General features: G+C 48.7%; 7 protein-coding genes across 7 annotated transcripts; 3 read left to right on the top strand and 4 right to left on the bottom strand.

Moving 5' to 3' along the window:
* Positions 1–259: 259 nt before the first annotated feature.
* F5147DRAFT_573966 (uncharacterized protein) lies at positions 260–8,701 on the top strand (the record flags this gene model as incomplete). The annotated part of the gene is made up of 16 exons (XM_041431189.1): positions 260–380; positions 679–1,303; positions 1,395–2,962; positions 3,023–3,045; positions 3,098–3,153; positions 3,205–3,464; positions 4,029–4,699; positions 4,851–4,904; positions 4,964–5,631; positions 6,103–6,186; positions 6,239–6,319; positions 6,369–6,484; positions 6,533–6,989; positions 7,367–7,709; positions 7,759–8,325; positions 8,375–8,701. 16 exons carry the CDS (start codon positions 260–262, stop codon positions 8,699–8,701), a joined length of 6,021 nt encoding a protein of 2,006 aa, XP_041294556.1.
* Positions 8,702–10,139: 1,438 nt separating this feature from the next.
* On the top strand, positions 10,140–11,271 carry F5147DRAFT_651404 (uncharacterized protein; the record flags this gene model as incomplete). The annotated part of the gene is made up of 5 exons (XM_041433539.1): positions 10,140–10,244; positions 10,269–10,543; positions 10,628–10,721; positions 10,800–10,832; positions 10,873–11,271. 5 exons carry the CDS (start codon positions 10,140–10,142, stop codon positions 11,269–11,271), a joined length of 906 nt encoding a protein of 301 aa, XP_041294555.1.
* A 319-nt stretch (positions 11,272–11,590) lies between these two features.
* Positions 11,591–12,466, bottom strand: F5147DRAFT_771925 (uncharacterized protein; the record flags this gene model as incomplete). Its single annotated transcript, XM_041441298.1, has 1 exon — positions 11,591–12,466. One exon carries the CDS (start codon positions 12,464–12,466, stop codon positions 11,591–11,593), a length of 876 nt encoding a protein of 291 aa, XP_041294554.1.
* A 3,205-nt stretch (positions 12,467–15,671) lies between these two features.
* On the bottom strand, positions 15,672–17,483 carry F5147DRAFT_651402 (aryl-alcohol dehydrogenase; the record flags this gene model as incomplete). Its single annotated transcript, XM_041433538.1, has 15 exons — positions 15,672–15,757; positions 15,807–15,937; positions 15,990–16,040; positions 16,096–16,190; positions 16,242–16,342; positions 16,400–16,414; positions 16,469–16,544; positions 16,603–16,640; positions 16,693–16,759; positions 16,819–16,920; positions 16,974–17,063; positions 17,118–17,154; positions 17,215–17,278; positions 17,338–17,397; positions 17,453–17,483. 15 exons carry the CDS (start codon positions 17,481–17,483, stop codon positions 15,672–15,674), a joined length of 1,044 nt encoding a protein of 347 aa, XP_041294553.1.
* Positions 17,484–17,914: 431 nt separating this feature from the next.
* F5147DRAFT_686706 (beta-lactamase-like protein) lies at positions 17,915–21,024 on the bottom strand. The gene is made up of 11 exons (XM_041436779.1): positions 20,632–21,024; positions 20,536–20,581; positions 20,394–20,485; positions 19,766–20,344; positions 19,522–19,711; positions 19,296–19,442; positions 19,093–19,242; positions 18,785–19,039; positions 18,587–18,728; positions 18,286–18,536; positions 17,915–18,234 (listed from the first exon to the last, which is right to left on the bottom strand). The coding sequence occupies exons 1-11, from the start codon at positions 20,826–20,828 to the stop codon at positions 18,022–18,024; spliced, it is 2,262 nt and encodes a 753-aa protein (XP_041294552.1). The 5' UTR covers positions 20,829–21,024; the 3' UTR covers positions 17,915–18,021.
* Positions 21,025–21,346: 322 nt separating this feature from the next.
* F5147DRAFT_99284 (uncharacterized protein) lies at positions 21,347–21,906 on the top strand. The gene has a single exon (XM_041444520.1). The coding sequence runs from the start codon at positions 21,481–21,483 to the stop codon at positions 21,808–21,810; it is 330 nt and encodes a 109-aa protein (XP_041294551.1). The 5' UTR covers positions 21,347–21,480; the 3' UTR covers positions 21,811–21,906.
* A 97-nt stretch (positions 21,907–22,003) lies between these two features.
* Positions 22,004–25,704, bottom strand: F5147DRAFT_573909 (uncharacterized protein; the record flags this gene model as incomplete). The annotated part of the gene is made up of 10 exons (XM_041431185.1): positions 22,004–22,303; positions 22,356–22,425; positions 22,473–23,274; positions 23,327–23,612; positions 23,666–23,743; positions 23,795–24,775; positions 24,828–25,006; positions 25,095–25,230; positions 25,305–25,510; positions 25,641–25,704. The coding sequence occupies 10 exons, from the start codon at positions 25,702–25,704 to the stop codon at positions 22,004–22,006; spliced, it is 3,102 nt and encodes a 1,033-aa protein (XP_041294550.1).
* Between the last annotated feature and the right edge of the window lie 255 nt (positions 25,705–25,959).

The following is a 25,959-nucleotide window of genomic DNA, read 5'->3' as shown; positions in this document are numbered from 1 at the left end:
TTAGCATGGGCAGAGGGGATTCTATGTATAATTTTAACTTGTACTTGGGGGTCCTCCTTACATCGTACCTCGTCCCTAAACTAAAGCCCTTCTTCTCCTTCAATCCCATATTCAATTTTTATGTTCTGTTCCACGCATGCTGTCCCCGTCAACAAGTTCATCAGACGATAAAAATATTGTCTCTTCATGGCCTGCATCTGAATGTCCGACCCTCAATACTTCATTCCCATCATCAGACCCTCACCCTTACCATTCATCCATGCTTCATCATCATTCAGATGAAACTCAACACCATATCGAATGGAACTCTTTATTTTCAGCTCCTTTAAACCCCTCAGTCTTTGCAACATTGGCTGCTAATGGCGTATTTCCCGTACCGCGTCCAGATCATCATCACTCGAGACATTACACTGAACATTCATCATCATCTTGGTCACATGCACCAACTTCCATCTCCGGTCATCTTAGACCATCCCTGAGTAGGGTTCACTCTTCATCCCAAGAGCAACCACGTACTAGGGTCAACTCTTCATCCCAAGAGCAGCCAATGTCCACTCTCAACTCTCGTCCTCGTCGTATAGCCGTAAGTATTTAAACATTCGTTCGCAGTATATTTTAACATTTTAAATTAGAATAACGATACTTTGAACCTCCATTTATCTAGACGTCCAGATGGAGCCTCAGCCTCTGACCCCTCAGCAACAGATTTCTCCATTTTCGATCATCCTGTCGAACGCTCTAATGTTGGTTTACCACCTTCACTATGGATGTCTCCCGCTTCAACGACTCCTTCGACTCCCCTATACTCCCCTTTAACTCAGCTCACAATACCTTCGCATCCGGAGCCTTCCCCTCTCTCCTCAAACAAACCTTCATCTCCCTCAGAGACAATCGAATCAAAATCCGCAATATTTAGCGACATTTTTTCAGATGACCTCTTTGGTTCCCCACATCCTGATCATGCTCCGAGCACCTTCACCTCTCCTAGACTTTCTGGTTCCCCTGACTTGGAATCTCCTTTTGACGAAAGCGATCCAGAAAAACTTGCAAAGCAAGATCCCCTTGCAACTCAAGTGTGGAGGATGTACGCCAGGCAAAAGGCAAACCTACCGCACGCTCAAAGAATGGAGAACATCACCTGGAGAATGATGGCGCTTGCTTTGAAGAAGAAGAAGGAGGAAGAGGAAGCAGCAAACGTCAACTCAGAAATTAAATCAGAAGCGGTTTCAACTCCCATCCCTGACCCTGACGAGGAAAGAGGTCGTAGAATCGACAAGGGAAAAGCAAAGATCCAAGTCGTTGGGTTTGACGGTACAAATCAAGATGGCATAGAAGATGACGAGTTAGTCCTAATTTATTACGTGATGTCTGACATCCTTTTAACGCTCATCTAGTGTCGTAGCGATGGACTGGCGTGCCATGAGCAGATCACGCTCTCGCATATCAATGGACTGGAGACCTCAATCTCGTTCCCGTTCAAGGCCACCCCAGTCCGCAGCAACCTTTGATCATCATGGTATCATATCTCCTCAAACTGATTCTCGATATCATTTCCCCTCCCACCCAACCAACGGCGATAGGGACAGACGAAATGGCTATTCAAATAGGGAATCACATCTCGAATCTCTCGCTACCTCACCCAGTATTCCAATACCTGGAGCCTCTACTCATCGTTCTTATCCGGGGTCTTCTTCGGCACCCCGTTCTGGACTCTCTGGCACCCTCCCAGCCGTTTATGAAGGCCAAGTCGACCACGATCCACTCTCTTTCACACACACTCTCCATCACGACCAACAAATCAGTCAGCTCAACCACTCCCTCTCTGCCCTCAATACGCCCGCTTTCCACCCGTCCTCGCTCCCCTCTTTCGGTTTCCACGGAGGTTCGAAACTGCTCCCAGATCAGTCACCCAAAGCACGTGCCTTCCCTAGACACGTGCGAAAAACGAGCTTCGATCATACTGTCAAGCGGGAGGGTCTATTTACGGGTGTCAGCGGCAGACATCAGGTCAATGGCAAGCCCTTGTCGCCCGATAGTTTAATTGGGCAGAAACGGAGAGCAGAAGCACCTCATGCAGAGAGCATGCTACGCGCAGATCCCTCCAACGTAGACGGCAACCCCCGCACCACTCAGGAGCCAGATCAGTACGTGAGCACCAGTCCCTTCCCTTCCACCCCTTTCAACTTCTGCTTCCCGCGGGACTATGGGATGTTTGATATGCACGGTGGCTCACATAACGAATTCTCGCATATGCTCCACGCCACAGACGATTCTCATTCGTCGTTCCATGATTCTGTTTCACATCCTCTGAACGGTTCTGCATATGGGTCTGCTTCTGGCGTCAATGAGGGACTCTCGGCTGCCGCTGCCGCTGCAAGTGCAGTGATGGCCGAAGGATATCGTAATCTCAGCGCCGCTGCCAACTTTTCGTCAGACGACTACAGCCATTTACTTGGACTTCCGTTTGGAAACATCGACTCGAGCGTCAATCTCGCACAAGGCCCATATACAGTTGATCCCACACAGATTCTTCCTGTGGAGCATAGCGACGGGGTCTTACAAAGCTATCATGCTAGCCCATCAAGCGACGGATGGGGCAATGGCCTTACGTCCAGTTCGACCGCATCCCCTGAACCATATTTAACCTCTAGCGCTTCTTCACCCCCATCTGTCGAAGGTGCCACCACGGGCCCCAACTCACGAAATCAGATGCGGAAAATCGCATCCACGAAACGTATCGCCCAGGAAATCAGGCGCAAGAAATCAGTTTCTGCGTTGAGCCCCACAATCGGGACCGTATCGCGATCAGCGACGAGTACCCCTGATCTGAGTACAAGAGATGGGAGTGCTGGCAATCCGAAAGGCAGTAGTGATGATGGGGACCAACCACCCACGTCATGTACGAACTGCCAGACTACAAATACGCCGCTGTGGAGACGCGATCCCGAAGGACAGCCTTTGTGTATGTGTTCTCCGCCGCTAATTTTGGGGTATTTGGCTGACTGATGGCGTTTTCGCACAGGCAATGCATGCGGGTTATTTTTCGTGAGTTCTTGACGTACTTGATACTGCGTGTTGATACTGATTCCGAGAAAAGAAACTTCATGGTGTCGTTCGTCCGCTGTCGCTGAAGACGGACGTGATTAAGAAACGGTTCGTAATTAATTGTTATTATTTTGGCGGTGTCTGATGTTGGCATGGTAGGAACCGGGCTTCTGGTGCTCCTAACGGAAACGCACGCAAAGGGGGCGCTGGATTGCCCAAACTTGCATCATCGAATACTCGGCCCCGTGCATCGACAACTAGCACGGTGCCGACATTCACAAATGGCCGAGGAGGGACGGCCGCGAATAGAGTGGGGCTGGGCCTGTCTCCCCCCGTCGCGATGAAGAGACAACGTCGGACGTCTACGAGTGGGCAGATTCCCAGTGCACCTACGATGTCTCGAAGGGGTGACGACGCTGGTCTGTGAGACTTGAGTTGATGTTGATTGAGGTTGTCCGATGTATGATGTTCCCTGTTATGTGGTCAGCATGATATTTTTTTTTGATCTTGCCCGGATCGCAGGATGGTACGTAGATATTCCATTAGCCATAGATTATTTTCCTTTCCATCCGCTTCATCTCTTTGCTTGCTCGCATACGTGTACATCATGTTCTGTCTTGCATGATTATGTCTTCCAGTACGATGGTTTATTCCCAAAGAGGTGTAGAATATACGACCCTAGCAGCTACCCTAGGTTGGACACGCGAAATTGTATCAGAAAATTGCGAAGCCCTTCCATTCCGCTTAAGCTCGACAAAGTTCAAAGTTCTAGCTCCAAACTATTTTGTGACTTGTTTTTTTTAGAAAAAAAAAACTTGCCTTTCGTAATTTGATTTCGAACGCTGTATCGCCAACGACAAGACCAGTCACTAGATTTCATTCATTCAACCTGGCTTCATTCTTCAAACATGCACCGCCTCCTCCCCAACAACGCCCCCCGATGCCGCTGACCTCCTTCTCCAATGGCCAGCTCCAACCCGTAGCTTCCAAAGACATTAAAGAGTCCCGCCGCATCTCTCGCACCGACCTCGATTTCGAACAAGCACTAAGGCATGGGGGCACGGTGAAGCTAAAAGAGAGCCTTGATATCAATACACTGGGCGTATCTGACAGCCCTGCCCCTCCTGCACACGAATTCACTTCGCCTTCATCCCGACCCCCATCAAGGGATTCGCGAACGCCGTTGGGACGCGCTCATGCTCACGCTCACGCACCACCTACGCCCGTTATCGTTCCACCCACCCCATCCCCAGGGCCCGGCCCCTCCTCCGCGAGATGTTCCTCTACGACCAGCTCCAACGACATTTTCTTCGATGCCGAAGACTCTGATATGCAGACTAGGAGACGGAGCTTGTATCGTGCGCCTGGTACGAGCAGCAGCCCTGATCTCGCTACGCTCGTGCGGAAAGCAAAAGAGAGGGGAGGGGTAGTTCCGCAAGTTGAGAAACGCGTGGAGCCGCCATTGCCAGTGCACGGAGGGGCGTCGAGACTTGGTGTTGGGTCTTCGCGTCCGAGATCGTCAACTTCTGCCGGTTCCCCTCCTTCTGCTTCTTCGTCTTCTTCACCTGGAAATCCGATGGTGAATGTGTCGCCTGCGGTGGTGAGGTCATCGAAGCTTGGTCCGAGAGAGTTGTCGAGTCCGAGTTCGGAGTGGGTTATGGCTAGCCCAAGGACGAGTGGGTGTGCTCGGAAGGATAGGGATAGTGGTGATAAAGATAAGGTGTGTTTCTTTCTTTCTTTCTTTTGTGTGGCGGATGGGAGTTGAATGTGGGGACTAGGCACCGACTAAATCTGTGAGAGCCAAGACAAGCGCGTTTCTCGGTAAGATGTTGGGTCAATCGACGACACGGGACCGGTCTGTGAGTGTGGTTGCTTGCTTTGGAATTGACGTGAGCTCATGAGAGGGTTTATTGTTTAGCGGACAGATGCTTCTGTCACTGGGTCTCCGCGCTCAAGACCGTCTTTTGTAGATAGTTTTGCACCCCCTGTGCCCCCGCTACCAGACGAAGCCCCTCGCTCTGCCGTATCCCCCACTCCTGATGCCTTTGCAAGCTCCTATTGTGGTTCTACAGATCACAAACCCCTACCTCCCATCCACCTCGGCCCCGCTACTGATGATTCAGACGATCGGTCTCTTGTCGTAATCGATTCCATGTCACAAACACGAGATCGAACGCTGTCTCCTGGCACGCGTCTTCACAAAGCAAAGCCAGAGGGCAGGTTTATTAGTCATAACAAGCGACGAAGCATGAGCGTGAGCGACATCAATTTACAAAAAATAAACGTTCCTTCCTCGCCTGCACCCACCCTTCCTCCCAAGGACTCTGCCCCCACCGAGTTCCAGGCTTGGGAGTCTTCTTCCTCCCTTCACGGGATTCTTAGTGATTTGAAGGGTGTTTTGTCTCAACTGGATCCGGACTCTGGTTCATCGCTTGACTTGCGAGACCCTTCTACGCCCGCGAGACGTGCTGCCTATACGCGGTCAAAGACTCAGACTCCTGAGTTCAAGTATCAAGGGGATCTTTCAAAATCTCCGGTATTACCCCCTGTTCCGCCATCTACTCCGATTGTGACGTTGCCCACTCAGTCATCGCTGGGTTCTAATACGGATATGGAATCACCGTCGAGAAGTGGGCTGTCAGTAGAACCTATTATCCCACCACGTACATCTTCCCTTCAAACGCCTTCACGCTCTCGTTCCGGATCTGGAGCGCTTGGTTCGCAGAGAGCAACTGCGCTTCGGCACGGGTCGAGCCCTTTGTCCGGCCCTTTGAGGGGTAAAGGATACGGTAGCCAAATGCAGTCTTCGTACCGTGACATGTCTCGTCTCCGTGTCCAACATCACTCTGTAGCTTCGAGCTCTGAGCCGTCCTTGATCCCCGTGGTTGATGATGTTCGACCACGTGAGTTTTGGTTATTTTTGTGCGCGGGCGATGCTGATGACGTACCATTAGCTTCTTCTCATGCTCATCAGGAGCTGACAACTAATGATCTTATTATTAACCGATATGCGTCCAATCCGTCGTTTACACGGACGGACGATACGGATGAAGAGAGGGGGAAGGATTTAGCTGCGAAGTGCTATACCGAGGATGAAGATTTCTTGGCGAAGGAGAAGATTGCGGAGTGGTTGGGCGGAAAGTGAGTATCTCATTTCTCGTTGCATAACTCTACTGAGAGCGTGCTGCACCAGCGGGCAAGTCAACAAAATAGCGCTCCATCACTACATGAACTACTTTGACTTTACGGGGCTGAGGCTTGATAATGCGTTTAGGTGGGTGATAATCGAAACACCGGTGTATCGTATTGATCGCCCCCTCTAGACGTCTTTGTGCAAAGCTGTATCTCAAGGCTGAAACCCAACAAGTGGACCGCATTCTTGAAGAGCTCAGTCGACGATTCTGGGATTGCAATCCCACCCGTCTGTATGGTAGTGCCAGTGCGTCAACAGTCATGCACTCATCACTTGTGCTAACATACTCTTCAGGCGTCGTCCATGCGGTTGTCTATTCCATTCTGCTCTTAAACACCGACCTCCACATTGCAGATATTGCAAACAGAATGTCGAGGAATCAATTCGTCCGCAACACGATTATGGCCATTCAAACCCAGACTCACCCGAGTCGCTACGGTTCGAGTCCAGATCTGAACGATGACAATACCAGCGGGCCGTTGACAGCATCCGACGGTACCGAGACGCAGTCCCTCGCTCGGTCGAAGAGAAGTGGCAGTATTGCAAGCTGGAACAGTATCTCCAAAGATACATTCTTCGCTGCGACTTCTTCTGCTGTTTCGACAGCGCAGCCCTCGCTGAATAGCAGTACCACATCTTTCCACCATTCCTCTGGTCCAGAATCGAAACCTCCGAGTACTGCTCCTTCGACGGTTGCGTTTGACAGGAACTGGGAGATGGACATGGAAAACCTGCTCAAGGTAGCTACGCTGTGATTTTGCACAAACATTCTGGCTCATGGATTCTATCAGGAAATGTATACTTCAGTCAAGAGCCAGCAGATCTTGCAACCCCTAGGAACCACATTCATGGCTCGTGTTTCAACGTCATCTCTAACTCCAGGGGCACCGCATCTGAGTCGCAATCGCAGCTACCGCGGACCATCGGACCGGCTTACGACACTCAAGCGGGGTAGTATCCGGGGTATTCAGTCGATACTCACGCCAAGCTACAGTCCGTACAGTAGCAACAGCAGTATCGAAGGGCGTGTCAGCCCGTCACCGAGTTATGCAACCTCGACTCGTGAGGTAGGTGTCCGATATATTTGGCTACATGAAGTATTGACAGTCCGTCATAGGGTATGCACAGCTCTATGGGTAATTTCCTCACCCCTTCTCTTGGTTTCGCGTCCAATTTGTCGCATACGATCATCAGGGAAGCGCAGGAGGACGAGGATCGTAGCTACCGCAGTCATGAATCTAGCTCGACGACTATTAGTATCACAGATGAAGAACTTGCGCTTCTCGGGGCGCCATGGGCAAAGGAAGGGATGCTTTGCCGCAAACAGTATTGGGAATCCGCGGGCAAGAGAGCAAAGTCTAAGACCTGGATGGACGTTTTCGTGGTCATTCAAAGAGGGGAGCTGAATATGTTCACATTTGGAGACCACGGTGGAGGGTTTTCTGCTGTAGTTGGTGGTGGTAATTGGCTGGTGTGTATTTTTTTTCGTTTTCTGATCGTCAGTTGACACTCTCTCGTAGGAAAATGCCCAGTCCGTTGGCACAGTGCAGCTGTCTCATTCGCTAGCCCACTCCTTGCCTCCTCCAGGTTACAACAGACAACGTCCTCACTGCATGGTGCTAACCATGGCCAACGGCGGTGTATTCTTTTTCCAAGCCGGTACAGAGGAGCTTGTCAACGAGTGGGTCTCGACTTGCAACTACTGGGCCGCACGTACCAGCAAAGAGCCATTAGCAGGCGGCGTCTCCAACATGGAGTATGGCTGGAATCGTGTCGCTGATGCTTTGAATGGACGTCCTACATCGGACGACCAGAAACCCGAACACGATCGTGCCGATTCGATGAGCGTGCGCAGCGGGCGGAGTACCCGAAGCAAGCTCGGGTGGAAAGAGAGTGCCGCTACTGTCCGCGCTCATTCGCCGTGGTCGGAGAGATTGTTCATTAATGATTGGAAGCCTCCTATCCCACCCTCGATATCCAGCATTCATGACGAGGAAGCCCAGCTCGAGGCACTGCAGAAATATGTGCATATGTTGAAGAAAGATCTTAAGCATCATAATGAACTGAGGGAACCAATGAACGCTCTGGTTTGTCATTTTGATCTCCCCACTCACGCCCAGCTTATTTCTATTTTAGTACACACCGCGTTCAACGAACGGAGCCAAAGCGCAGAGTAATTGGGAGAAGAAGTCGCAATTCCTGCTTACTGAAATCGTGAAGTACGATTCTTACGTTGACTCACTGCAATCCGCCATGAATCTGCGTCTGAAGAAGAGGGGCGAAAAGGCGCTAGAACGCGCTCTGGTTGTTGCGGTACCTGATGATAGTGACCCCGCGACAGCATCTGGTAACTGGAGAGGAGGTTACTCAGAGGAGACGATCCCTGAAGACGATGAGCTACCAGCAAGTAGGATGCCCAGAATGTCTCCATTCCATCGCAGGGAGATGGCAGAGGAAGGGTAGTAAATATGTTAATTTCTGCTAATATACAATCGAACCTTGTTTTGATGTAGCCGTGCTCCCGGGAATATTTATGTATGATATTTTCCTTATGATACTGATGTCTTACGCTAGGATGATTTGAATATAGTGTTTCTTAAACTACTGACATAGACCCAAGTGAAATAAGATAATGCTTCAGTATGGACCGTACTAGCATTCTCGGAAATCTAAGTGTCTAACAGGTAACTAGATTCCCATAGCTTCGCAGCAGACGTAAGGACCTGAAGGCCACTCTTTGACTCCACTATGATTGTCCTTGATCCGCGGCATACCACAGCGATCCGACATCATGTGCAGAATTGGTTGTGTGGCGTACAATACCCAAATGCTGAAAGCCAGGGAAATCAGCTGTATTTGGCAGCGGGGGAAATCTTGGCGTGGTCCAAATGATACGTGTTTAGCTCGGATACCCCATGGAACTTGTCAGCCAAGAACTGCCTTACTCACCGAGGATCCCACCTTGAAAAATTGCTATTGGTAAGAAAATCATCAGGCACGTGTATAAATACTTCGTAAAAAGACCTGTGCACCTGATCGCGGTTGCATGTTGAACCGTTGGAAATCGCCGAGTCACAAGACTCTCTCGGTGTGCCATTGTCAGTCAGTGAGCTGTCATCGCAGGCGTACAATTTTATAGTTGCACCCAAGCTCACTTTAGCCTGATCTAGTAACAAGCTTGTACCGCCTGTTGCAGCACATAGAGCTGCAAGACTCGGAATGGCAAGGGCCTTTCGTACGGGGAATTTGCATCAGTTGACGAGCAACACGGCCATCAAATATTTGACATACCTGGTTATAGGTCCGTGATCTAGCTCGTGCTGTGATTATCAATGGATGCTGTAGTAGTGATGAGACGCACCAACTCTCCATTATTCTGGCATATCCTCAAATCAAAGCCATCATTGAAATAGTTCACTGGGGCAACGCATTCCGGAAGCGATTACCGTAAATGCAGGCTCGCGTTGAGCAAATATGGAATACATACGCCAAGGCTATTCCTGTAACTTTCGTATCAACGTTTTTTTGTTAAGCTAGACATGTAATAATCACCTTGTTTGCATTTTCAAGGTACGTTTCGTTCTTCGTTCGCAGGCGCCCAGCAGCCTGAGTCAGCAAAAATACTTGATTGGTGATGACATTTTTATTATACGTGTGATCAGTAGACTACCACAAGGCTAGAAACAAGATTAGCTACAGGTAGAAAAGATCGTTATTAGCATTACAGTACCTCCACCTCCACAAGTATCATGCCCTTCCCTTGCGACCATGTCATATATTTTGGCCACACTAGACTGCGATCCGATCCCAGGCTTTAAAAAGAAAGGGGAAACCTACAATATATGCACCACTATCTTGACCTCTCGGAGACTTGTGATCGGCAATTTTCCATAGCATTACAATGATCCACTTTGAGGATATCCGACTGGTGCTTGTTACGCGGCAGACGAGTCTCTCAGTTGAGGATTATCGTCACTACCATAAAGGAATTTCGCCCAGTCTGTGTGTAAGGTCAAGATATCGTATGTAGCTGGCACCATACCGCGTCAGTCCACGGCTCATCGCGGTTGTATCGGCTTGGGGAAGCATTGTAATAATGCGGATGCAGTTGGTCTGCGACAAGCGGCGCTTTCAACAGCACTCCGAAGTGTCACCGCATCCATCCATCAGGAAGAGTCTGGAATGTTTGCGACTTGGTTATGTCGATGTTCCACCAAACTTCAAACAAAGATTCGAAATTAACTTGAGTACTAAGTTGGAAAGCCGCCAGGGAATGGCGGGAACACTAAAGCGGATCGGACAAGGGTTAACGCGAACGAGACGACCGTGGATTTCAAGACGCGAGCAATGCCGAACAACCACGTGACTGATATTGGCCGTAATTACTAGGGTGCACGGCCTGTGTGGCCAACTTGTCCTACTTGTCCTAGTATCAGCGGGTCTATTCATGTCTATGGTCAAGGCAGGAAAGGGCGTAGCCCATGTATTACTGGTCCTGTTCTGAACCAAAGAAGTGGTCCCCAACATAGTAGAGCGCTTCTGTGGTGAGGTGTGTTCGGAGTGCACTGGCTCCAAGGATCTGTCGGACTCAGAGGTATGTTAATTATATTGCTTATTGCATTATATCTTTCCAGGAAAGAACTCAACTGCAACGTAGATTGCAGAACCTGACTCCCGAGGTCCTATCCGATGCTGTGATCGCAGTACATGCTAACGTTGAATGGAGGCGCGTGGGTGCTATCGCAGCTGCTTTGCGCGTGGATGCTGTTCAGAAACATTTTATGTTTCTTGACTTACTCGCTAAGAGCGAAGCTGACACACATGTCAATGCTGTTATGGAACCACTCGAAACCGCTATTGGGGCGCTCTCTAGTGATACTACTGATGAGCTGAATGATTGCAGAAATAGCAGTATTGCTGCGTTCAACCTTGATGTGACGCCGTTCGTGGCTGCTGACACGGAATTAGATCATGTCGAAGATCTTTCATCTGCGCACTTTCATCTGCCTCAAAACAATACCACTGCTGAATGATCACGGCAAGCAGTGGCTATCCTGTCAGACTCGGATGGTTCAGACGAAGAAACTCTTGGCAATGACTGAGGTAATTGATTTTCTGCTATGATGTTGCAACTATTGTACTAATCTCGTGTAACAGACACTCAGGGACTGGGGGGAACGTTTCTCCCCAATGAATTCACCACAATCCTGTTGAATTGCGACGCGCGACACCGCGCTCTCATTTGTAGTACTATGTAATATATATCTCGGCTTCCTGCAATCTACGTCGTAAGTGGATAGTGTTGACTGGCATGATGTCGCCCGTCAGTAAGTACTACTCCGCCACTTTGCACTAACACGTATTGCCTCTCGCGGCGAGACCTTCTCTCCTTTGCCGTCGTCTCCGAACCCATTCCATGCCACTCCCGTCATCGCTATCACCTCCTGCTAAATCAGATACACCCACGCTATCTTTCCTTTCTCTAGCACCATCACTGACCTTCCGGGAGTGACCGTCTGAAAGTAGGGCAGGGGTTCCCTTGGCGAGGGCGGAATACTTTGAATCGCTGCTGCAGCTGATGCTGCCCATGCCGCCGTACCCCCATTCCACAAACTCGGGTTCATCGCGCACGTTTGCAAAGAGGTTTGTGAGTGGTCGGCGCTTTGAACCGTAGATGCGTCCGTTGAGCATGTGCATGCCATTTGTGGGGACTTTTGGGCGCGTTGAAGGGGAGGTGGGTGGGAAGGAGCTGGGACTGGGGCTGGGGAAGTGGTTCTGGGGCATTGCGTGGTGGTTACCACCTGAACAAAGGGAGTTGGTGGAGGGGGCGGTGGAGAAATATCTTGGTTTATTGTCATTGGAAGGGATGGGGATGGACGCAGATCGGGAGAGTGGGACACCAAAGTCATACAGTTGAGGATCATGAGCGGTTGAGTCAGTGGAAGACCGCTTGAACAAGTTGAATTGGCGGGAAAGGGATGACTTTGGTTTTGATTTGGAGGATGCATTGCGTTGGACGTCTACGATGTCGGAGGACAGTGAAGAGAGTGCGCGCGAGTGGGAGTCGATGATGGGATTTGAATTGTCAACTTGAGCGGTGGGCTCAGGAAGAGGTGCGAATCTAATGCGACGCATCGGAACACTGGCGTTGTGCATGTGCGAGCAAGAAGAGTTACTTGACACGGCGAGGACAGGTGACTGCGTAGGTGAGCGTAAAACAGCGGTCATAATGTTGCGTGGGGCTCGAGGAAAGTTAACATGAATTGGGAGGTCCGAGTTCAAATAGAGGATACCAAACTAAATAATGAATTGAATCCTCAAGAGGCGGAGCGTGACTCAGTCCCCGGGGTACAATAACCGCTAGCAGGCTCAGCTGCTTAAGATCCGAGTCCAGATTATCTCTTGCCCAAGACTAAAATGATTTGGTTCCGCTATCTAGCACGCCTAGTATGCATGATTTTTGGATCTTCTGATCTAGTACTGTGACAAGCATCGAGGTAACGTTATCGAGCATGTATAAAAGTTCAACTACTGATGCTAGCGATAAAAGTAGTCTGGCCTATAGCTATTAGCCACCGTAACCGGCGGTGTCAACGTGGACAACTTCCTTCTTTTCCCTCCACACGAGAACCGCAAATATTGGAGCACTTCGAAACTCAGCTATTAACACTCCCTCCCAGTATGTACTATTAGGTCCAGCACCGGCTAAAACTAAGATACCCATCTACCCCGCGCTTGTTCGTGGGCAGTGTCGTCATCACTATAATTGTCCACATCTAGAACTTCCTCGAAGGCTCGAACTATTCACCCATGTGCAATGGCACCGCACAAAAGTTCAATATTCCTCTTATAAGCGGTACATGAATGCACATGTCCAGCAAATCCCTCGAGATCCGAGTCTCAAACCTAGAACTTTATCACGCCCATCCGAAGTGTTCGAACCCTTGGTAATGCGTGGATATCGCGCGGTCTCATGACCCAATATTACTTCGTATCTCGTAATGTCCGATTCTTCTCTGTCATATCTAAAACATGATCCCGCATTATAGAGCTAAGATCGCTTTCACGGAACAGTTTACAGCCTAAGTCAAATAGCCTCATTTTTGGAGTCCCAGCCATGTCGGCGCGGGCAACTTTGCATGTTTCACATTCTTGACTCCTGTGCTTGGCGATCCTATTATTGTACCATCAAAAATGGGCGGCTCCTTTCGTTCGTTCCCTAGGGGCATCATGACTTCAAGTGAAACCGTGGACAATTCGAAGTAGACGTTATTTCCTCTCTACACTGCATCACCTCAGTACGCCACCCGCAGCTTAGCTGTCAAGCAAAGTTCAGGCAGTGAGTGCCACATTTAGTCGACATGGTCAATCCGAGTGCTTCTTAGTGCGTACCCATCCATCCGCCTGGTGACGTCGGTTCTCCTAGCGTATCAGCGTCTGGGCCCTAAGCTGGCAGAGTCAGGTGTTGGCCATGCGGAGCGAATTCTCGCCATTTCCATCCGATCCACTTGAGAATGTCGATGCAGCTTGGCGGACATCGTGCGAGTTCCTTATGTCGACGGAATCAATCCATACCGTCCTCATTATCGCTGCACCACTTGAGCCCAGTGGCAACCTTTACGTTACACACATCATGTTCTTGGCCTTGTCAAAGTAAAGTCAGATGGCGTCCAGTTTCTTGTTGGTGCAGTATGTCTAATAAACCTCAGTATGACGATTCGTTCCCACCAACATCCAGAGGTGCAGGTCAGGTGTTTGGAACGCCAGATTCATTGTCGCCTTTTCGAGCGGAGGAGGTTCAACTGCAAGCGTTCCTTAACAGTTGCCACCATCAGAAGTCTTCGGCAGATTAACCCACTTCAGGAACTGCTCGTTGTTGATCTCTTTACCAGCCGCCCTGTCTCGTAACTATACTACTGCCTGTTGTAGTTGTATAAGGCGGGCCGGACGACATGCCTCCCGCGAAAGACTGCCATCAGTCACAAATATTTTGGCGAAAAAAACACACTGCTTCCCATGTCATTTTTGACAGATTTTATTTATTTAGCTATGCAGCACTTAGAGCATGCAAGCTTCATTCTGCATCGGGGAAATTTTTCACCATGGAGGTGCCATACATTCCTGTCAGGTTCCTCGCCCCCCATCAGCCTCATAGCGTTGCTGACCATAACGAGTGTGGGGTTACCGCACAGCTGCATACCCTACGACAACAAAGCCCAACATGCTTGAGAAGTCCCGTTGCATTTCTGACACAAATTCAGCGGTTGTCGCATCAATGTTTCCATGTCGTTGTCAAACCTAGCTCATAAGTTCCACAGCTGGTAATTACTTGACATCCATTCCTGCAAGTCATGCCAGTCAGTATGGTAACAAACAGAGGCCGAGTGTTAAGAAACATCCAGAAAAAAGGAACAAACGAGCCATATTTAAATGTTAAAGTAGCCTAGGACATCGCGGGACGTAACCAATTTGCTCCATTCTTGGGACCGCAAGCATAACAGCGTTCACAACGTCTCAGCTAGTAGTGAACAGTGCACGGGTGAAAGTGGACATGCTAGATTCAAAAAATTAGCAAAGCTCGAGCGGACGTGGCACCATAGACAGACGCACAAAATGGTGATTCAGGGTCACTTCAAGCTGAGAGTCCATTTAATATCACTACGACATGGGTAATCCCATTTCAGCAGTGTCACTGATCTAGATGGTTTAGATGTCGGTGGTGGATATAGTGCTGCAGGTGAGGTTGACAGCCTGACAGCTTGCAGTGGAGACTCGGCTTCGAAGAACAGCCATGAATTATGATAAGCGCCCGCGCTCCCCAGCAAGCGACACCAGTTGTCAACCTCATACATTGATTCGGAGAATGCCAGTCCAAGTCCGCGCCACAATCACGAAGGATGAGTTGTTACTTTTAGATGATTATACTTGGAGTCTTTCACACATGGAGGTCCTGTCCAACCTTGAAAAAAAATACTAGAACGGGTTAGAACTGGTGCATTCCAACACGGCAAGCAGCGATAAACATGTCAAGCCGATAAGTTATTAGCAATGTCAAGGCCAGACAAAAAGCTGGATCCGAGCCTCTGTTTGATATATGGAACGAAGAAACATCATGATAGTTGACTAACTCACATCTTCAGTACCAGTTTTGGTCATTCGGAAAATATCATTAATATTAATGTGTGTGTGACGTTGGTCGAATCCACAAGTTCTCTATACCTTAGATTGGTTCAATGTGGGGAGAGAACAAAATCACGTCCGTCGATAATTTACGTAAATCGACGAATTGCCATGGATCAGCACAGCACCCCACGGTGCGGTTAGCAGAAGCGACTACGTAATTTTGTGTACACACACATACAGTTCGTGATCTACTTGCTCTTGCTAAAAATGATATTCTCGCTCTATTCACGGGTTCTTTGTCGGAAGAAACTTATCTGTGACCAACAACAGACTTAGGCTGATAAGGCTCCTCCAAGTACTTAAGTTCTTCTGCGGTAAGAGTGATATTGATAGCGCCTAAAGAAGAATTATATCAGGATGTCTGCTCTTTGATTGCAACACATACCGAGAAGATCCTGCAGGTTCTTAAGAGACGTTGTCCCAACGATTGGCGCCGAGACGATGTCTTGTGCCATCGACCAAGCAAGAGCTGTTTGCGCCATGCTGGCGCCTTTCTTCTTCGCAACTTCCTCGAGGCTATGGGTATCGCTTCAGAATCTGCTAGATCTAGGGGTGACACTATTCTCACCGGTTCATAATTTCTTTGTCAGATTCATGCTGGACGTATGAGTTGATGGCCCTATACATTATTTTTATGGATTATTCATGGATAGATCCAGATGGTGACAACTAACAGGTCGGTCTTTCCACGAATTGTTTGCTGGCCAAGAGGGCGGGTGAGCAGTCCTCGGGCAAGCGGTGACCAGGGGATGCATCCAACGCCAAACATCTAATACGGTAATCAGGGAGCAAGGAAGAGACAAAGACAAATGAATCAAACCTTGAGTGTGGGGAACATCTCTCGTTCCTCTTCGCGATAGATCAGACTGTGGTGATTCTGCATGGAAATGAAAGGTGTAAGGTGGTTTGCGATTGCGTAATCTAAACGGATCCATGAGGTTAAATTTCGACTCCTTCACACCAAAGTTATGATCTCACTTTGCATTGCTTGGACTGAAGATGCATCGTAAGACCGGAAACATGCACAGAATGGATGTGAAAACGTACATTGGTAAGCCCAGCATGAAGACATCCCGATATACCGAACATAGCCAGCCTGCACGACGTCATGGAGAGCTTGCATCTAAGTATGATGCAGGTCGGTTAATAGATACTGGAAGTGAGGTATGGCGCTGACATACCGTCTCTTCAATAGGCGTCTCTGTGTCAAAGCGATGGCCTGGAAATCAATCAACCTTGAATCTTTAACCGAATACTTGGTCATGACAAACACTGCAGGACATCAACATAATCAAGTTGCAAACGCTCCAGACTCTTCTTGATGGATGCGAAAATGTGCTATTCGTGTGAGATCAGATAATGCAATAATTTGAACAAATCCACAGGTGCCAACACACCTTGCGACTCAAACCCCTTTGATTAACGTAGCCTAATTGATCAGGATGTGTACTTGACCTAAAGACCTTTTCACCCGGGGTGCGGCCAACAACATTATAGACCTAGAGGATTACTTGTCAAGACCTGTCGACAACCAACACATTGCAGGTCTGACCTTTGTCATGACTACAATCTCATCCCGAGGTAAGTTGAGCTTTTTGATCGCGTTTCCAAGTACGACCTCAGAAAGTCCATTGGAGTACATCTAACCACAACAATGAGTGATTCATGTTCAAGGTGAAGAGGTGTTCCATCTTACGTCTGCCGTGTCAAAGGTGTTGATGCCCGCGTCATAACTTCAATATCGATGGTAAAGATACGCTTTGGCAATGAAGTTACGCGACAACAGCACTCACGCAGCTTTGATGTGGATAACGGCTTCTTCCTCTCCAAGAACCCAATCTTGCCACTCGCTGGTACCTAGTATGTTGAAGAATCAGGCGACTTTGGTCATGTGCGCGAGTAAACGCTCTACACACCATACTGCATTGTCCCCAAAATGATTTTGGAAACTTTGAGCCCAGAGTTGCCCAGGCGAACTTCATGGTAGGCGGTCTATTAGCAGCATCAATAGGCGAATGACCGATTACACACCATAAGGCATTCCTTTCTGCGTGGTCGACATAATCGCTATTGGTTAGGTTGAGGGCAGAGACGCTATTCTGAGAGCTCAGAGTTCGCCGCTTTATAAATCATACGTTATCAGCGGCATAACAACGGCAAGTCGTTCACGGGATCTGCAAGATATCCTGGTTTGCCAGGAGAGCAGGAAATAAGGGATTGCTCTTATTTTTATTTGTGATCTGGCTTCAAGTTATTCCATCGGCCCGCGGCCGCCGCAGTGTGCTGGAATCTGCGTACGGCAGCGTACCGCTGGAAACATATGTTGTGTTTCGTTAATAAGTGATCACGCGTGTAACCAACTAAGGGTGAGTAAGATACATTGATGCCACCCTGTTGCTAGTGCAGTATAATTAGCACTCCGACGCTCAGAGTCAGCATCATTCAAAGCCATGAGGCACTTGCTATTCACTACCTTTCAACTTAGACTTTGCCTTTGGTCGCCGTATGGAGCATATTATTGAGCTGTAGCAGTATACCATTATTGAAAGATATTCGATACTACAAAGATACAACAGTCAATGAAATCGAGATTACAATCATCATGAAGCGGCATCAGCTTCGCCGGTTGTCATCGTATCCTTTACAATTTCTGTATCCGTATGATTGGATTTTTCTTGCTTCGGGTCCGCGTCTTCAGGGGATACACTGACCCCAGTAGCGAAAGATTCCGCGAGGGAGCTCACTGTGGTTATGGCCATGTCCAATACTGCTTCAACACGCCTACGAACAGTGTCACTTGGACACGACACCACCTACAATAGGTTAATGGGCAGAGTGATGGAAACGTCAACGTCAATGCGTACCAAGGTTATTAGATTTATGTATGCATCAGCTTCTCCTGAGTCATCCATCCGCACAATCAATGCCGGCTCGCTCTTTTCGCCTTGATCCTGACCTTGGTCTTGTTCGCCACCTACTTCGGGCATGTGCAACTCCACATCATCGAAATGGGCATCCAAGAACCACGCAATCCGCTGGATTCTAGTGATAGACTGATCACTTTCATGATGGTCCGAGTGAGGGTGGTGAGTATGTGAATGTTGCTGCGAGGTTACTAAACAAACTTAACAACATCCGCGACAGATTATGCAATGTATCACTCACATTTCACAGAGGCAGGACTTTTGTCGATGCCCGTAATAAGAGCCAAAACAGAATCAGCAATCATGTCGTTACTTGCAGTTGAGTCCCACTCAAGCGTGAGTTCGTGTTCCGCAGTGTGTTCGACATCGACAGCACCCATAACCTGTCAGGGGTTATCAGTGGGTGAACTTTATCTCCTTTGAATAAGATATTTCTTACCCGAATCACCTTCACATCATCTTTGTCCAAACCCTCCTCGACACTACCATACATTCCTTCCAGATGCCACCGCACAAGATCCCAGCCCACGCCAAGGACTATCTTCTGTCGCTGAGTAACAGTGCAGGTCGATAACCCAGTAAAGTCTTTCAGATCACGCGGATCAAGAAGGGTATAAGAATAATCCTTGGAAACAAGCAGCCCAGATATGACGTCATTTTCTTGAGGAGCCTTATTAGCCAGAGTACCAATCGCCTAGATGCAATTGCGTCAATTAATCCGCGTCATTCAAGATTAAACCCCGAGACCTTCGCTACACGTTCTCCGCGAAAGGACAGCTCGAGAGTTTCAAGGTTACGAGGGGTGTGGATCTTTACGTCCTCATCGCGGTCCTTGAATTTTGCAGTCATGGCTGCTTTGAGACGCCCCATTGCGGTTTGCTCGCCATGAACTAGAACCTTTGGCAACAGGTCTTGAGTAAGGCAACATCAGATTTGTACGTGGTACTTACTACATGTTGAGCCTTCACTAGCTCGATGAATTCGGAATTCTGAGAGTAGTCCACGTGCGCACTAAAGGAAAGATAGTCGACTGAAATTTTCCGCGGGATAGTGTTGCCCTTCAGTCCAATAATCTCATCTGGTTCAGTCATAATGTCCTGATTTGGAAAAAATTCAGAACTTTGCCATTAAGAGACACGCGAATCGCAGTATAATTCGATACATAAGACAACTCACCCGAGCCAGTGTTCCTTCGATAGAGTATCCAGTGATAATGAGCCCATTTCGAGAGTCAGGCGCCCAGAGTTCAAGTAATTCACGGCTGGGTCCAGTTTGAAGAAAACCTGGACTTGCCAACACGACGCATGGCGGGCCATCCGCTATTTTCCGTTCCCAACCGCGTGGCTGTGGAAGATTAGATATGTGCCTAGAACAGGGATGATCAGGATAATCTCCGAGGGCGTGATAACGTTCCACGCACTTGAATACAAATGGATTGTCCCGCTTTGCGAACCTCGAGCGAATGTTCGAGTTCATTGTATGTATGTACGTCTGATATACAGCCATGCATTTGCGTGCCAGATTAGAAGCATAATAAATGGGCACATTGTGCAGGTCCGGATGCTTCTTCCAATATTCATCGAGGATAAGAAGAAGTTCCTGGGCTCGTCCGAGAGCAAAAGTAGGTAGAAGGACATGTCCTCCACGCCTAATAATTGAGTGAACGAGACTCGTAAAACGCAACTCCTTCTCATCGCGACCTTCTAAGCTCTGAACGCCGTATGTACTTTCGACGATGAGGACATCCGGCCGAACTGGGGGAACTTCTGCCTTGACAAGATGTCGGTCTTCTTCGCGAGAATAGTCCCCTGTGTACAGAATCTTGAGGCCGGCTATATCAATAAGAAACATACATGCGCCCAATACATGGCCTGCATGATAAGGAATGAACGAAACTCCAGGACAAGGTGTAATCAATTGATGGGCAGACACCGGGATAATTGACGACAGCGACATGTTCATTTCAAGAGGAGTGAATAGAGCATCGGAGGTCGACGAACTGTCGTTGTTTATTAGGCCAGTTATTTTTGCACCAAGGCCGAACCTACCTCGTTCGAACAAAATCCTGCATCATGAATTTATGCACAGCTTTTGTAGGATGCGTCATGTACACCTTACCCTTACCATCCCTGAAGTTGGTCTATCATAACCGGTCAAGCCTGAGTCGGTCAGAGATTAAATATAGCTTGCCTTTTCCATGATATATGTCAGGGCAGCAGCATGATCAAGGTGAAAGCTGAAGATCAAATTAAGTTGCCAAAATAATTTAGCGGATATATCGCGTACTGAGTGATCAAAATCGCATCTACCGTGCTCCAATCAAGTTCATCCACAAATGGGAGTGAAGCCATGCCGCTGTACGCAGGGTGCACTCCTGTGTCACAGACAATGGTTTTTCCCCTGTACTGCAGTACGCAGCAGGATCTTCCCACCTCTTGACCTGCACCAAGGAGCGTAACACTCAGCGTTGGTGAGTCTGCCATAACTTTGCTCGCCCTTTAACGTCTGCGTCCAATTTGGTGATATGGCAATCTAAAACAGTCTCAAGGTTCACGGTATAGCCAGACTTAAGATCACAGAGAAAGCAGAAGAAATGATGAATTTCTCAACCTAGTAGCCACGGTAGTTTGGCTCGAGCTGGGTTAGAAAATTACAAAGAATCATACTGACGTAAGCGACGACGACTTTGTTCGAGGACGTCGAAGGCTAGCTGCGTGCATGGCCATGGGCAAGACTAGCAAAACTCAAAATAAACGCGCAGTCCTTGGTTCCCAGGAAATCCGCAGGAGCGCAGCCAAATCTTCTTCAAAGAAGAAGCAAAAGCAGCGCTCTAGGGAACAAATCGATCAAGCTAGACATGCTCTTGATTCGAATGCTCAAAAACTGTACGAGGTGCGTTCACATCTAATCAACGTCCCTTGATCGTTGTTCCTTTTTTTTATCATTGAAGTCATATGGTCCTGGATCAAAGCTGGCTTCCATGTGATGCTTACAAACTTATTTTCCAGGCCATCGGGGGATCTACAACCTTGCACTCCAATCGGCCTCAAGATGAACTTGAAATAGATCATGTAAAGGCTCTCACCGAGACCATCATGAGTCTTTGATTCATATCGCGTGCGAGAATTCTTACTCATGGTCCACATGTTCATTGAATGTCTGTATTGTAGGACGTCATATCCCGCAGCCTTTGCACCGTACTGCACATGGACAAGTCATGCGTGTTCATACACGCTTCTCTTTGTATGCATGTCCTCTTTCGGAGACGAACTCGAAATGATGGCTGACAAGGTAAAGCTCCCAACCATTTATCATTTCTGGTGCCTGACTGTCATTGACTTTGGTTGCCTGCTTATATCAGGCGCGATGAGGAGTCGTCAGGAAGACAAACTACCTGAGGGTTGTGTAGCCCTACACGTATACCGAGTTGCTTTTGATGGTCCGCAAAGTATCCGATTGAGATGATCTAAACGTTCGGTACTACAAATTTTACGACTGAAGTCAAAGTTGCGACAAGCATCGAAGCAACTTGAATATGGAAAAGCAGGTCCTTGCTGTACCTATCCTATGATACTGTACATACATCAGATCCAGCACGAAGTAGCGCAACCATAACCAACCAAACAATGAGTCCAGTCATATAATCTAATCTAAGCAACTAAACTAAATCCTCCCAATTCGCTTTAGGCGAGCTAATCGACAACTTCCCCTGTTGTTTTCGCTGCCTCAAATTCTTCACCTCCGTATTGATTAAATCTCGGAGACGCTCCAGGTCAAGACTGCGTTCTGCGCGAGAGCCCATGAGCACGTTTCGCCAGATACCAGCTGCGGCGACGGAGTTGTCGATGTTGAGCTGCATAGGACGGTGCAGGCGAACCATCTTTTGCATGAGGTGGTCTGGGTTTGCGTAAATGGCACCGGGCCATGCTACTCGGATGGCAAACCACCAACCAAGAGGCTGTGAGAGAACTCAGTATTTGCTGAGCATATGAAATATCAGGGTTCCTCACCCGTCCATCGGGAAGCGTCCGTTCAGGATACGAGTCGTATGTCGTAAGTGAGCCATCAGGAAGCGAGAATCTAAGAAACAATTATTAAATAGTGCAAAGTAAAATCAATCAACCAACCTGTGGACGACCCAATGACCTGCATCTGATCGATGTTTCGCAAGTACAACGATCAATCGTGGAGCATCCTCGAAACCAAAAGGCGCCCATAGATCCCTCAGCATTCCACACGCATCGCCATGCCGGCCATTGAATACAGCAGTGCTGATCGCATCTGCCATGTTTGGAGGGACGAAAAGCCTGTCCACGCGCCCGCCCGGGATATCCGTCATGCGGCTTCTCACGTATCGCTTGTACGTCTGCGTCGACCATATGCTCAGCGCGACCTCATCCACCTGCTGCCCTCGAGTTGTGCTACCCAGCGCTGCATCGATCTCGCTCATTGGCCATATGATAGCCCAACTGAGGAGGCGTTGATGGATGCGCTGCCACGGCGGGGGACTGGACTCGCCGTAGTCATGACCAGGATTGCGAATTTGTGTGTTCTGAGAAGGCACCATCTCGCGTCGACTGACTTCTTGTCCGGGGACTGGCGGCAGAGGCGGAGAGGGCTGACGGCGTTCGGTATAGTTGCCCGAGTCGGGAATTTCAGGTAGGCCAGATTCAGTGAACGCTCCATGACCCTCCTCGAACTCGTCCTGGTCGTCTCTCGCGACTTCCCAAGTCTTGTGCGTAATGGCCGACTGGCTTCCTCCAGGCTTGACACGTAACTTGTACAGCTCCTCCTCCAGGAATTGCTGGCCTGGAGAGTCGTCTCGATCGCCACTCAAAAACTCACTCATGCCTCCCCGTGTCTCAGTGATCGTACCAGCGCCAAATCGTTGCTCAAGTTCAGTGTGATCGCCATAAAGTTCATCATCCTCTTCAACTACAATTCATCAGGATATTCATCTCGACCGCGTAAAAACACACACCGATGATAGCAGTTTCATTTTGGTACACTGATTCTGGAATCGTGCCAGTGGGCTGCGTGTTGATATTCACAGTTTGAGTGCGCGGGGTTTGGCCGTACTGATCCATGTTTTCTGAATATTCTGTCTCTCCTCGGTATTGCTCTCGAGAAATAGCAGACTCTGCATATGACTGTTGGCTGCGAGGTGGCATGGGCGCATTCAATGACTGAGGGCTGAGGGTTTCAAGACGCTCTTGGACTTTTATCATTCCGTTCATAAGCTCTTTGGCCCATTCAGGTGGCTCTTGCTATTCCGGAGTTGATGTCAGATTCAAACGTTACAACAATTGGAGTAACTTACTGTGTCTGGCTGGAAGCCCGCATCCAGATGGACGCTAGGATCATGATCATGGAATGACTTCCTGTACTGTCGCATGGACTGCGAGGATGTAAGATACATTCAACATGAAGAATAAGCAGTTGAGCGCACATCTTGGTCAAATTTCATCCCCAGTTTCTTGACGCGCTGCCTCAATGCTTTTCGGAGCGCCTTCTTCACCACTTCATGGGTGGTGTTATCGTCCATTTGATGAAGTAAGATGCAAAGGTCCATATCGTGGAAGTGAGAGTCGACGATTTCTGGTTCAAGAGTACTAGGGGCATACGAAGTGCGATTACCAGCGCCACGTTCGGCCAGTGCCTTTGCTACCAGCTCCTCCTCCGCCTGGTTCAAAGAGAACGACGGAGAATGCGGACGAGAGGGTGTGGGCGTCGCTCTGTCATCTTCTTCCACGCGTGCCGGCGAGCGCGCGCGCGACTGGGATTGATGAGTGTGATGTGAATGATGCGAGACATGGGACTGATGCGAGACATGGGACTGGTGAGTGTGGTGCGAATGGTGCGACACATGAGATAGTTTACTGCCGCCTCCCCCGCCGTTCAGCTGAGATGTGTCCACGTTCAACTGAGACAATGCGTTGGATTGTGAAGACGTCTGCCTCTGGACTTGCATTGTTGCGGTAAATAGTAAGGGTTCTTGTGTGGCGGCATGACGATAAGGGGAGAATGGACGGTTATGATGTGAAGGAGACATTGGGCTGCCAGCAGCGCTCAGTGGACCTCCACGTTTCGACGCAGCTCCATCGACATCGCTCATGAGGCCTGCACTCGCAACTGAGCGCATCTTCTCCTTTTCCTTTAATTCCCTCTCTGCCGCAATCTTAGCAGCCTTGAATGGAGCTTGACTGGGAGAGTCAGATGGCGACACGCTTGGTGCACGGTGGTGTGATCGTGGGGAGAGAGGAAGCTGGCTGGTCCGGCCTGACGGACTTAGCAGTGTGCTGGGAGGTAAAGGAGGGTATTCAGTAGGGACTTGTGATCTTGATCCGGCTCGTGATCGGCGAGGGGATAAGGGAACTTCATCGGGTGCTGCGCTGCGTGTTGTGTGTGCCTTGCTTGGAGTATTGTGGTGCTATAATATTTCCATCAATCACTTGGACGACTGATGACACTAAAAGACATACGTTTCTGATGGTATCCCGCGAATCGCTTTCGACTACGGAAGTAGTTGACTTGCGTGATTTTGTAGGGGCACCACTGGCTTGAGAGGCCGACTTGCGTGACTTTGAACCGCTAGGTGTAGACGGAGGTTCGATATTGATGTTGAAAGTGGTCGGGGAGGTGACAGAATTTGGAAGAGGCACTCTTGTGGCACCGGCCACTGTAGAATGCTGAATGAAATGAGTACAAGGATGGAACTGGAGCTATGATTATGTGAGCCCGATGGCGACGTACCTCCCAAGCATTCCAGGGAGGTGCTCCGCTACTGGGCCCAAAGTCAGGCAAAGGGCCTTTGTTGCCAAACGAAGGACCAGAATCAAACGACTCATAACGCGGACCTGGGGGATCCTGAGGACCAGGTTCGTGCTGGCAGTACGTCGTTTAAGACCATGGGAAAGCAGGACAGAAATCCAAAAATTTAAATGTGATTCGATACTCACCATTACAGAATGAACATTGATGGACATTTCGGTCTTTCGACCATCCTGGACGTTTGAGTCTAGATCAGAGGCGCCATCATCGTTACCAAAGGCGCTGCGCCTTGTAGACGGAAGGCCATTACGAATAAGAGTAGAAGTAGGCGATCCGAGACCCATAGACTCTCTTTGCATACCCTCCAGATATAGCAGTACTGCGAAATATGACACTATTGAGTTCGATGCTCGTTGATATTGATGTGAAGGCTTACCTTTCTCATTGGGAGCTGCGGAAAAGGAATCACACGGAATCAACTTGTGAGCTGTAGAAATACATAAAAAATGTAGAAATACACATACCTGGTGTACTTGAGCGTAGAAGGATCGGCCTAAGAGAATCGGAACCAACTTCGGCGAAAGACATAGTGGAAATATTCGGAAGGGTTGATATAAAGATATGAGAAAATGATGAAAAATTCGGGAGAAAAGGGTGTCGCTGATGGTCGAGTAGAGGTCTTTAGTGAGTTGTTAGAATGTTTAACGGAGCAGAAGAAAGCAGTTATTCAAAAGATACAACAAAATACAAAATGAACCGTGGCGTCAACTTCTATAATACATCGAATCGAATCAATATCATAGCCTAATCAGCTCACAAATATGTACAAATTCATATCTGCCA

This window comes from Suillus discolor (assembly GCF_016758755.1).
Source record: "Suillus discolor strain FC423 chromosome Unknown F5147scaffold_18, whole genome shotgun sequence".
In the NCBI taxonomy this organism is placed as follows: domain Eukaryota; kingdom Fungi; phylum Basidiomycota; class Agaricomycetes; order Boletales; family Suillaceae; genus Suillus; species Suillus discolor.
Note: the sequence above shows the minus strand (reverse complement) of the source record. Positions and strands in the feature narration are given on the sequence as shown.